This window comes from Equus asinus, chromosome 10 (genome assembly GCF_041296235.1).
Source record: "Equus asinus isolate D_3611 breed Donkey chromosome 10, EquAss-T2T_v2, whole genome shotgun sequence".
Lineage (NCBI taxonomy): Eukaryota > Metazoa > Chordata > Mammalia > Perissodactyla > Equidae > Equus > Equus asinus.
In genome coordinates, this window is record NC_091799.1 from 72,153,964 (window position 1) to 72,166,621 (window position 12,658).

The following is a 12,658-nucleotide window of genomic DNA, read 5'->3' on the forward strand; positions in this document are numbered from 1 at the left end:
TTTTTGTTTTTCGTTTGTGTGTGTGTGTATATCCATTGGTATTTTCCTCCACCACCTCTCAGTAGCCTCTAAGTACGATTTTCAACAAGGTCGATCACATCAGGTAAACTTAGACATTTCACTTATTTTCCTGAAACAGCCTTCCTCAAGACTCTCTTGTTCCTCTCTGGGCTGGTTGAACTCTGGGCTTGAAGTACAATGGTCATCCTAGGACTTCCCTTTTCCTTCATACTTTGAATTCCCTTTGCCTATCTTCTGGCTTGGCTCTATTGCTTATGATCCCTGTCTTCCTCTTACTTGAGTTATTACAGATGCATGGGGATGAGAGCCCTCAACAAATCCTACTTCTCCAGCCTGAGCTGATTGTGCTCTATGCTGGCACCTGTTTATCATCCTAGCATCTCCCTTCAACATCATCCTGATGATTACCTTTCCCCTTTAATTTGATTTACTCTGTTGATTTTGAGGAAGACTTTCTTCGGTTGCTTGCTGAGAAAAAGTAGGCAAGGGAGATAAACTTTTTGAGATAGTTCATACTTTAACATGAGTTTATTCCATCCTCATATTTAATTGACATTTTAACAGGGCCTAGAATTCTAGGTTTGAAATATTTTCCTTCAGAACTTTGGAGGTGTTTCTCTTCTGTTAAGAACATCAAAGCCATTCTATTTTCTGACCAGTTCTATATGCCTTCCCCTTTCTATCAAACCTATAGGATTTTGCTATTGTCCACAGTGTTCTGAAATTTCACAATGATGCACCTTGGTGTCAGTCTATTTTCATTCATTTGACTGGGAACTTGGTGGAACATGTCAGCTTGCATTTCCTTCAGAATTAGTTAATTTTTAAATAATTTCATTGTTTATTTTATTCCTCTGTTCTCTCTGTTCTTTCTTTCTGTTACTTGGATGTTAGGCCTCCTGGACCAACCATTTAATATTATCTTTTTTTTTTCCTTCTTACAGCCATCTCTTTGTCCTTCTGCTCTACTTCTGTGAGGCTTTTCTCAACTTTATTTTCCAAAACTTCTTTCACTTCTTCTATCATGTTTTTAGATCTGATCTCCCTTTCTTACCTGTTTCTTTTCATAGTAGCTTTTTTTCATAGATACAGTATTTTCTGTTAATCTGAGGATTTTTACAATAATTTTCTATTGAAATTTTTCCTGTCTGTATATTTTTTACTTATAAATCATGTTTCTTCTGTTATGGTTTCTCTTTCCACATTAAATCTTTTCCTTGGGTGTTTGGTGATCTTTAGCTGTTTATTCTTGTTTAAGATTGTGGGGATTGAAAATTTAATCATGGGAGCCGCCCTGTGGCTGAGTGGTTAAGTTTGCATGCTCCGCTTCGGCAGCCAGGGTTTCACCAGTTTGGATCCATGGTGAGGACACAGCACTGCTCATCAAGCCATGCTGAGGCTGCATCCCACATCGCACAACCAGAAGGACCTATAACTAGAATATACAACTGTGTTCTAGGGGTCTTTGGGGAGAAGAACTAAAAAAAATTAATCACTCTGAGCACATGTGTGGGATTTTTTGACCTTGAGCTTCACTTGAAGATTATCTTAAGCAGTACGTTTTTGGGGACTCTTGGCTTAGTCATAAACCTGAAAATATTCTTTCAATTGCCCATCTGGAGAATAAAGGCAACAGCTCATTAGTAAAGGGTCCTCAGCATTCAGCATTTGGTATGTTTATGGACACTGATCTTCCTATTTTCAGTAAAGTACCCATGTAGCCAGCAATATGGGGCAGACCCAACTTGTACAGTCACACTGAGCCCTGAGAAGGGCCCAGTGGTTTAATTCTCTATTGCAGTCATCTTGAAATTAGTAATTTTTGAACAATGGGCCTGCGTTTTAATTTTTCTCTGGGCCTCACGAATTATCTATGCAGTCCTGAGTACCCACACCCACAAATCTGCAGATCCAAGACCCTCTCTAGTTTTCTCTGAGGGTAGAAGAGGGGCATTTGCCCAAGAACGTGCAATTCAGGTGGGGATTTAGGGGTCTAACTGTTTCTAAATTGGACTTCATACAATTCTCTTTGTTCTAGCAGTGTCTTTCACTCTGCCTCCCTCTCTGTCAAAAAGTAGCTGTGCCTAAAGCTACTTTCCATGGGCACAACCTCACAGCATGCTGGCAGCTGCTTTTGTTTCTACCTCTTCTGTGTGTTGCTAGGCACTCAAATCCAGAGTGCCTGTTGGTAAGCAATCTTTTATTCCTCCACCAAAAACATTGCTTTTTATCAACACTGTGGTAGGGTCCTTCCCCCAAATGCTAAACCTACATTGTGTGTCCAGTAGAGTACTCTGGCCCTAGGATGCCTCTTTGTGTGGTGAGGGGAGGTGTTGAGGGCCCTGTGCCTTTCTTTCTGATGACTGCATACCTTAGAAGTTTTGCCAATGAAATCTGTTCCTTAATCCTTTAGAGTATTTGATCTGAGCCACAGTGCACAAGGCACAGTTCCAAATGGACGCATTTTGCACAAAACTGCCTCAAGAAAAACAATATTACTTTTGTGTAATCTATAATAATAAGTAGTAATAACAACAAAAATCACTACCACAAACATCCACATATTTTGTTTTATAGTTTGAGATGTTGTTGAAACTTTAATTTTCCTCTTTACAAGATTGGCAGATATGTATTATTTCCCTATTTTATAGGAAAGGAAACTGAAGCTTGGAGTAACTGGTTAAGTGGCTATTCCCAAGTTCACAAAAAGATTAAGTGGTAAAGTTGAATCTCAAAACTGTTGCCGCCAAACATCCTCTTAACCAGTGTGTGAATATGCAAGGTTGTCTCTTCCACAAACAGAGGTTTCTCTTTTTCACGTGACATCTCCATTTTCGCTAATTTTCTTCACTGAGGGAAGCTAATCCTTCTGCCCTTCCCTCTTGGTCAAGAGTTCTTCAGCAAACAATACTTAAGTTTATTAACCAAACACTTTCCTTAGCAACCATTATTCTTCCAGAATGAATGCAAAGCTGCTTTGTATCAAAGCCCAAACCAGAGTTGCTATTTACTTATTTATTTATTATGCCAAACCTTCAAAAAGATGTTTACAGAGAAGCTAAGAGATTGTTAAAACAAAGATAGAGTATGCTTTCTCTGTAACAGTTTAATGAAACAGAAACTAGGACATTGCTACAAATGGCCAGATATCTAGGTGTGAAGAGGAAATAACTTTATCCAACTTTTAAATCTTATTTTTTAGAATTTTAATAAAACAATTAAAGTTCATAGGAAATAATATATTGGCTCTATTTTGAGATAAAACTCTCTGCATAAAGTCAAACATTTGCATAAAAATTGAGACTTTTAAATCATTTATTGTGGAAAATTTCTTCCCTCACCACCTCCCCCACTCCCATGTAAAAGGTGAGATAAAATTTTATGGATCAGATCTTTGACAGTTTTGAATTTGCTGTAAATGTAAATTGCTTCATTTCTAAAATGTGAACATAAGCGGGATCCCTTGAGATTCAGTTCAGCTATGAAATCTTTATTTCCATCAGGTATATATTCAGATTACTAAGCATATTCAGATTATTTAATTTTCCTTTCTCACTGGAATGGATGTTAGCTCAGGGCCAATCTTCCTCATAAAAAAACCCCACAAAAAACACTGTAAGAAAACATAGGATATCTTTATTGTTTTTCTTAAAATAATGAAGGCTTTTCTAGGTATGACAAAAATGGAAGCCTTTTTTTTTAAAGACTGGTTAATCTGACTACATAATAAATAATTTTTAGTGATAATGTCACAAGACAAAAGGCAGACTTGGAAAAGTTATTACCAAAAACTAAATAAACAGTGACAAATGACCTAAGCAGGTTTGTTTGCTTCTGAGGGCTCTCTCCTTGGCCTGCAGATGGCCAATTTTTCTCTGTGTCCTCAAATGGCCTTTTCTCTGTGTACACGCACCCTTGATGTCTCCTCCTCATCTTATAAGGACACCATATAGGATTAGGTCCAAGTTTAGTCATATTAGATTCTGGGCCCACCCATACATATGACCTCATTTAACCTTAATTACCTCTTCAAAAGCCTGAATCCAAATACAGCCACATTCTAAGGTACTAGGGGTTAGAGCCTCAACATATGAATTTGGGGGAACACAATTCAGTCAAAAACACCTTTGACCCAGCAAATGCATTGTTTTCCCTCTCTATCAACTTACTTCTGGTGCCGAGTGACAATAGAGCATCAGGATCTGGTCTTTGACTCTTCACCTTTATGCTGGGATGCCCAGAGAGTCCACACAGTCACAATGCTAGGTGAGTTACACAGAGGGACGTGTGTATACTTTTAAGCCATTTCTAAACTGGGTGGCTAGCAATAACTTGTCTCTATACCAAAGGAACTGCAAAACACAAAACTATACTATAATAAATCCCTACTAAAGATATCCTTAACTCAACTTCCTCTTAGCAGGATCCCAAAAACGTTCAGAGTGTGCCATCTGACATGTGGGAAAGTGTGACACAAGAGAAGCTGGAGTAGAAATAAATGGTCATGTTAAGTATTTCCAATTAAAATGCTTATTTTAGCAAATTTTACAAAAACATGTGGAAAACGAACATATTCCTAGCTCCTGTCCTGACTTCCCCTTCTAATATCCCTTTCTGGGGTTCGATGGGGTGCCTAAATTTGAAATGAGTAGAAGGTATATTAAGTTGGGGGAGCATCTGCTTTTGTTTCAAAGAATAAGTATGAAGAAAAGTTGCCTGTCAGTAGTGGGGAGGACTGGAGTGAATATTTGACATATTCAGGGCTTCTAATCATATTTTGAAAGCCCTCTTATATCTGGGGAAATTTTCACATTATAGATCCTGCCTTCCCTCGCAGAGGTCAGAACTCACATACTCAGCCTCTCTTGCAGCTAGCACTCAGGCATGTGCCCTAGCCTTTGACACACCTGGGTGAGTAAGACTGATTTAGACATGAGCAGAGCAGTGCTCCCATTTATGCAGAGCCTCACTCCCATTTGGCTGGTGTAGGTGGCAGCAGGAACAGCAAGGTCAGGTTCCTGATGCCCAGGCAGTATCAGTGATGGAGGCAGGAGTGGATGCGGGGCATTGAGTCCCTGGCATTTCATATTTGATGGAGGAGACGTCAGTGGTATCCACTGTCAGGCCAGTTGACTGCGTGACTTTTGGTGTTCCTGAAAGTTTATCCTTCAATCTGCTTCTTCAATAATCCCAAGCAGTACCTAATAACCTTTAAGAGATTATTTTTCTGGTTGAACTAGCCAGACTGGATTTTGTTGTTTGTAACAACATTTGTACATCACATTTTAACATATAAAAATGCTCGCCGTGACTTATAACAAAAGAAATACAAATTAAACTGTAAAGGCACGCCGTTTTTCAACTGTGAGATTGACAAAGATCAAAAATTTGATTGTTTTCTGTTGATATAGGAAGAAAGGACCTCTCGTTGGTAAGAATGTAAACTAATACAATTTTGAAGGAAAACAATGTGGCAATATCTATCAAAGTTTAAAACACAAATATCTTTTGATGAAGAAATATTATTTCCATGATTATATTCTATATATATATTCTTGTATGAAAGACTAGAGAAATGTACAATGATATTAATTCTTGAATTGTTTGTAAATGGAAAGGATCAAAACAATATAAATGCAGTCAATGAGACCTGGTAAATACATGGCAGAACATCCACAGAATGGAAAAATATTTAGCTGTTTAAAGGGAGAAGCTCTATATGGAGGGAGGAGGCATATTGTTGAAGTAGAAAAGCCTGATGTGGGACATTGAGCACAGAATGCCACGATCTGTGTGAAAAGGCATACACATAAGCCCTTTGCACAGACTTGGAATATGCCTGGTAGAAGGCAGCAACTGATAATCACCATCTCTGGGGCTGGAGTAGGAGTGGGGGACACTCCAGGAGATGGTTACTTTTCAAAGAATATCTGTTTGTAGCTTTCGAGTTTCATCTTTTCATTCATCTCTGCAACAACTGTTTGCTGGGTATCATGGCACACAGGGCACAAAGGTAAAGCAGACCCTGTTTCAGCATTTAGTGTGTTCAATGACAGAAATAAAACATTGATACAGTGTAAGGCATTAAGATCTGGGGTAGGGTGTACACAAGATGCTGTGGGGACCAGAAAAGAAGCCTTTGAAGGGAAACAATCAAAGAGAATTTTCTGCAGAAGAGGGCACACAGAAATCGAAGTGAGAATTAGGCAGTAGAGCTTAGAGGCAAAGCTATGCCAAATATTAAAAAAAAGAAAAGAATCGGAGGTAAAGTCAATGAGGCATACAAGACAGCCAACTTTGGGGGAACTCAAGTATTTCAGGATGAGTTGGATTAGGGTGGGGGAAGATTTGGAGGGTGAGTTAAAGTTATTTAAGGACCAGATGACGCAAAGCCTTAGATATTGGATATTATCCTCGAATCCAAGATGAGTCATTAAAGCTAGAAGGTAGAAAGAGAATCCTGTGTGGAGACAGAATGGGAATTCCAAGGCAAAGTGTAAGGCTTTTTATTTAAAATAAGTCAAGCCACAGGAAGTCCTGGAACAGATAGGAATGCATTCAACTGCCATTAACCAAAAATCCAAAGGTGCTGTAACTAATAGTTATTATTATTTTACAGAGCTCTGGAGGTAGGCACCTCGGGGCTGGTGCAGGAGTTCAGTGACGTCACCAAGGAGCCAGGTTTCTTTTCCTTTCTTCTCTGCTACTCTTGGAAAAGTTGGCTGGTCACCACATGATTGCAAAGTTGCCACCACTGATCCTGGCATCAAGGATATAGTCAAGGCAGGAAGAATGAGTCAGAGAAAGGGGGTAAAAACCTTCCTCTATTTAAGGCTTTTTCTCTCTTTGATGAGGGAAGCCCTCCATAGCAGATTTACTCTCTTTTCTCATTAGCAATGTTCCCCCTTAGACACACCATTGCTAAGAGAATGAGATATACTCATTGGCTTAGACCAATTATGATTTATCCCCTGGGGTGTGTTAGAGGACTTCCATCCCTGAGATCAAAAGATCTCCATACCTTGCTTAAATAATTTGGTATTTTATATGTGTGTGTGTGTGTGTGTATTTTTTTTTTCCTCCTTCCCTTCCTTCCAGAGAAGGACAGCAAATGACTGTAAGTCGGTCATAGATCCCAATTTAGAAATGATACAACCTTCCAAGTAGCTCTGGAACATTTCATTCTTCTTAATATCCAGAGATGACTAAAGCACTTTCTTCTTTTTTCTTCCATATCCACCCCTGATCTTGTTCAAGAATAGAGTCATTTTCTTACAATGTAACTAGAATCACATCTGATGGGCTCCCCTGTATTTGTTTTCTACTGTTGCTTAATAAATTCACATAAACTTAGTGGTTTAACACAAATTTATGATCTCCTAGTTTCCATGGGTCAGAAGTTTAGGCGTAGTTAACTTGGTCCTCTGCTCAGGGTCTCATTAGGCTGTAAATAAGGTGTTGGTTGGGGCTATGACCTCATCTGAGGCTTTGGGGTTTCTTCCCAGCTCACTAGTTGTTAGCAGAATTCAATTTCCTCGGGTTGTAGGACTGAGGTGCTCAGCTCCTGGAGGTTGCTCCTCTCCATAGGTAGTTAGCTCACAATGTCGCTGTTTGCTTCTCCTAGACAAGGATGAGGGCACCTCTCTCACTAGGAATGTCTCCCTCCAGTCTGCTAAAATGGTGTCTTATCAAACGTAACCTAATCAAGGTAGTGACTACTCCAGCCTGCCCACATTCAAGGGGAGCCAGGGTCTGTGACCAGGGGAGCAGGAATCTTGGGGGCCACCACAGAATTTTGCCTATCACATCCCATGACTTGTACTGGTATTTTTGGCTTTTTGTTTGTTTATTTTCTACTAATGGTCAGTAGCAAATTCCCACCTTTATTTTTAGTACTTTACATATCACTGTCTGATATAGTGTTTTTCTCCCATAAAATTTTTTTAAATTAAATATTATTTTCAATAAGACGTAATCCATATCCACATTCCCATTCTCATTTTCACCCCTTCCCAGGACCCTGTCACACACTTTTCACTCAACAACAGCTTATATCCTAAAAGAAAAAAAGAATAAAGATTTTATAGTATTATTTTACAAACACATGCTTTAGGAAAAAAGAAATGTTTTCCCTATACTGATTCTCTCATAAGTAAAAAGCAGAGCACACTAAAAGGACTATTTTTTTATTGAGGCCTCCACAGGTCCCAACCTGTTCACAGTTTGGGGTTGTTATCAGCCTCATGAAGCAAAGTAGGGCATTTGTCTTCTAGGAAGACAAGGTTGTCTTCTCTGAAAACTCCTCCTACATAGTTGGCTTTAGGATCTTCCAGGAGTAGGAAGGCAGGTACTGAAGCCTCAAAGGTCTGGGCTTTCAGTTGAGGTAGAAAGAGGACAGTGGTTATTACTGGAAAGTCCAAAGGGGGTGTAGTTACCTCCAGAACTCATCACTGTTAACCCAGCCTGGGCTTCATGACACTCACAGAAGTGGATTCCTGAATAATAAAATGATGCAGTTTCCAAAAATAAAAATAAATAAATACTATTTTTTTTTAAGATACTGCAGGAAATATAAAGACTTAGAGAACTATTTCCAGGTACTGAAAAGACTTGTAATGTAGTTGGGAAAAAAGATACAATCACATAACGAGTTGAATACCGATAAAATATTTAAATGGAAATTGTAGCCAACAGGGAAGGTCAAGTCACAAGGCTGTAAATTATCCATTGTCAAATGAATCCTATGAACAATGTGAGTTCAGAAGAGAGTGTTTGGATAATTTATTGTGGTGACACAAGCTACTGTAAAATGTAGTGGCTGAAAACAACAATGGCGTTGCCTCACAATTGTGCTGGCAAGGACTTCAGGCAGTGCTGAGCTGGCAATTCTTCTGCTCCAAGGAGCATCAGCTGGAACCATTGCATGGCACTTGTCTGGGGCCTGGTCTTGTCTGAAGGCTCCAAGGAGGGTCCCCCACAAATCTTGCACCTACTGCTCCTCAGCTTCTCTCTTTCCCCATGGCATCTCATCATTCCAGGCCTTCCATGTAGTTTGGGCTTCTTACAGCAAGGTGCTCTCAAGGTAGTCATACTTCTTTGCTGGCAGCTGTCTTGTAAGAACAAGGAGGAAGGAAGTGGATGCTCTTGTGGTTTGGATCTGGAAAAACACAGTGTTACTTCAGCAATATTCACTAGGTCAGAGTCATCACAGAGACCACCCAGCTCGAGGAGAGGAAACACGGGATGCTCTGTCCCCCTCAACATACCTCATGATGAGGACAGTGTCAAAGCATTTGTGGCCATATTTAATTCACCATGGAGGGAAAGGTCAATTTGGAGCAGAAAGATCAGAAAAAGTTGTACAGGGAAGCGAGCATAGGAGCTGGTTTTAAAGGATATGGAGCATTTGAAAAAAATGAAGTGGAGTAGGATAAAGCCAAAAAATATTAAATAGCTAAATATAAAACAGTAACATTGGGGAAAAGACTTTCAAAATGCTTAGCAATGCAAGAATTATAGTTCTTTCTCACTTTATCTTGCTCTAACGACAAAGGAGACAGTGGGAATTGGCCTTAATTTGGGCAAGTCACTTTTTCCTGTTCATAAACATGTTGATTCAACTGAGAAGATACTTTTTCTTTAAATGGGGTCGGCTCATTTGATGAGAGGTGAATTTTTAGCTTAAGGACTTTCTAGAACGAATTGGCGAAGGTCAGTCAGAGTTCAGTTTGTTTTGAGAAGTGGTTACTGTTAAAACGCTCCAAAGGTATAGGAAAATATTTGTAGTTAGTCCTGAGACAGGATGCAGGGCAGAGAGGCGGGGAGTGTAACTTAGCAACCACAAACGAGGCAATTTGAGTTTAACAATTCTGGTCAAGGTCCTAAGAAGGTCATGATGTATAACGTTTAGTCCTCCACGGCCTCTCATAAGGCTTTGTTCAGAAAGGCTTAATCATTATAACCATAATTTTGTGACTGAGAGGAGGCTTTCCTTAGATTTGAGGTCATAGATAAGTAGCTCTTTAGATTAAATAACATGTGTGCCTGCGTGTGTGCATGCTCTTTGCAGTACATGCAGCCTGTTTTTAACACAGTGCCGGGCACTCGGTAGATATTTAATATTGCTTAATGAATTGTATTACTCATATTCTCTCAACTCCAATTTAAGCAATCTACATTCTTTTCGAAAGTTTTGCCTATATAATATTAAACTGGAAATAGAAGAACATTTTAGTAATACATACCAATTAAAAATTAACCATTCCTGGCTGAAGCGAGCATAGCTCTTGAGTAGCACTTCAAGTTTCAAAATTTATATCTAACATTTTCTTTCAATCACCTTTTTTTGACACTGATATATTTTGAATTTATGAATATCAAACCTGACATTCAAAAAAAGAGAGAGGGAACAAGCTCATGAGAAATACTTAATTTAAAAAATATCTTTTAATGTGTTATGACATCCTGGAGAATCATCAGATCTTACTACTCTTTTACATTTTAATGTAGATTTCTCCTCCCCTTTCCAATAAAGCAATGGCTTTCAGCTGTTTCATTTTATTTGGTGGGGAGCACTAGAAATTCCAGCCTACAGCCTCGCTGGGCACGCAGCAGCAATATCTTAGCGCTGGGGTTGGAGGAAGGTCCACACGCTTGCGCCGTTTACACAGTATCTGCTTTCAGTAGTCTTTGTTTCTTGAGCTCTAGGTGGCTCTTCAAAAACTGTTAGGCTAAGCAAACAAAAGGAAAAGAAAAACAGACATACTATGGGGCCTTGGGACTCTGAAACTTTCATCTAGAGAGAACCGGTTAAGCCTTCAGAGACTGGAGGGGAGGGTGTGTGCGATTGGTACGCAGAGCAAAGAAAGATCAGCCCAGGACGCAGGGCCGCTGGATAGCGCCTTCCACCAGCGCAAGGAAGTCTCCTTAACAATCCAGGGATGTACGGGGGGAGCAGAAAAGTGCTCTCCATCCTCTCATCTGTCCCATCTAAGTAAAAGTGAACCCTGTTTCAGATGAACTGCAAAGGATAGTCTGCAGACTTATCTTTATCCTATATATACACTGGGGAGTTTCAACCTCTCCCCCAGGTGATGGGCTAGACATCACCTGCCCAGCGTCTTCAGCCAGCTCCCTCCCAGACCCACCAGGGCCTAGAGGACGGAGGCGGGAGAGGATGCGGCGCCAAGGGAGCCACCGCACATCCGGGCTTGCCTGGAGCCGCCAGCGCGCTGCATAATTGATGGGGCGCCGGGCGCAGTTCTGGGTCAGCCTCGGGCGCGCCGAGAGCGACTCCTGGGAGGAGGGCAGGGCGGCCGGGCCCCTCCCACTCGCCTTTTCTCGCGTATCCTGCCCCCGGCACCGGCACTGGGCTCTGGTCCCTGGCGAGTGTGCGCAGGGACAGGGGCACCGACGGCCGTACGCGGAGAGAGCAGCCTCGGCGAGGACCTCGGCGGCCCGCCGGCCATGCGCGCCCTCCCCAGCCCGCGGGGGCCCCTGGCGCCGGCGCCCCTGCCGCTGCTTCTCCTGTGCCTCCTGGCCGCGGCGCGCCCGAGCTGGGAGGACGGCCATCCCTCAGGTGGGCTGGGTGCAGGGCCGGGGAGGGGGCGAGGGCGCGCGGCCGGGGGCGCGCGAGGCTCGGTCCCCGCGGGCGGAGGGCCCGGCGGCGCGCCGGGGCAGGGAAGATGGGAGGCGCAGGGATGCTGGCGCCGGCGAGGGGAGCGGCGGCGGCCTCTTCTCTGTGGCCGCGCTTGGGTTATCTCGGCTGAACGAGGGCACTGGGGCGGCTCGGGCTCCTCGGCTCCAGGGCGTGAATCTGGAACGCAGCTCGGGCGAGGCAGGGGCGTTGGTAGTAGGGCGGTGACGGGTGTTGCTAGGAAGAGGGCGTTCAGGTGTGAGGGTGAGGGCGGGAGCCAGGCAGCGACTTGGCCTCGGATGAAGTGGCAGGCTTTCCGAAACCCACGTCCCCTAAGGCCACTCCCCTTCACTTGAATCGATAGTAAGGCTTAAATCTCACCTCCTCTCTTCCTGGCAGGTGGATTGGCTTTGAGGATGTTTTTTAGGCTGAGCTGAAAAAACAACACGACAAGCAACCAACTAACCAACCAACCAGAGGCCCACAACTCCTGGGATAGCGTATCCTGTTTTACACGCTGGGCTTTGAAAACGAAGTTTTTTTGTGGTTGTTTTATTGTTTGTTTAAGACACTTTGAAAGAGGAATTTATGTGCAAAACATTAGGAAAACCAACACCAAAGTTGCCATTTTAGCTTCATCTGTTTATAAGTACTTTTTATGTTGAAAGTATTCCATCTAACCCTACTTTCTTTCTTTTTTTTGTTTTGAGGAAGATTAGCCCTGAGCTAACATCTGCTACCAATCTTCCTCTTTTTGCTGAGGCATACTGGCCCTGAGCTAACATCCGTGCCCACCTTCCTCTACTTTATATGTGGGATGCCTACCACAACATGCCTTGCCAAACGGTGCCCTGTCTGCACCCAGGATCCGAACCAGCGAACCCTGGGCCACCGAAGTGGAATGTGCACACTTAACCGCTGCGCCACCCGCTGGCCCCTAACCTACTTTCTTCTTTTTTTTTTTTTTGGAGGAAGTTTAGCCCTGAGCTAACTACTGCCAAT

At 42.2% G+C, this 12,658-nt stretch overlaps 1 protein-coding gene across 1 annotated transcript in view; it reads left to right on the forward strand.

The window, feature by feature from the left end:
- Positions 1–10,755: 10,755 nt before the first annotated feature.
- The window catches only part of EMB (embigin), a 44,492-nt gene continuing 42,589 nt past the window's right edge, over positions 10,756–12,658 (forward strand). Inside the window, exon 1 of the mRNA XM_044778153.2 lies at positions 10,756–11,599. Coding sequence (XP_044634088.2) covers positions 11,488–11,599 — 112 coding nt within the window. The 5' untranslated portion in view covers positions 10,756–11,487. The remainder of the gene's footprint in view (positions 11,600–12,658) is intronic.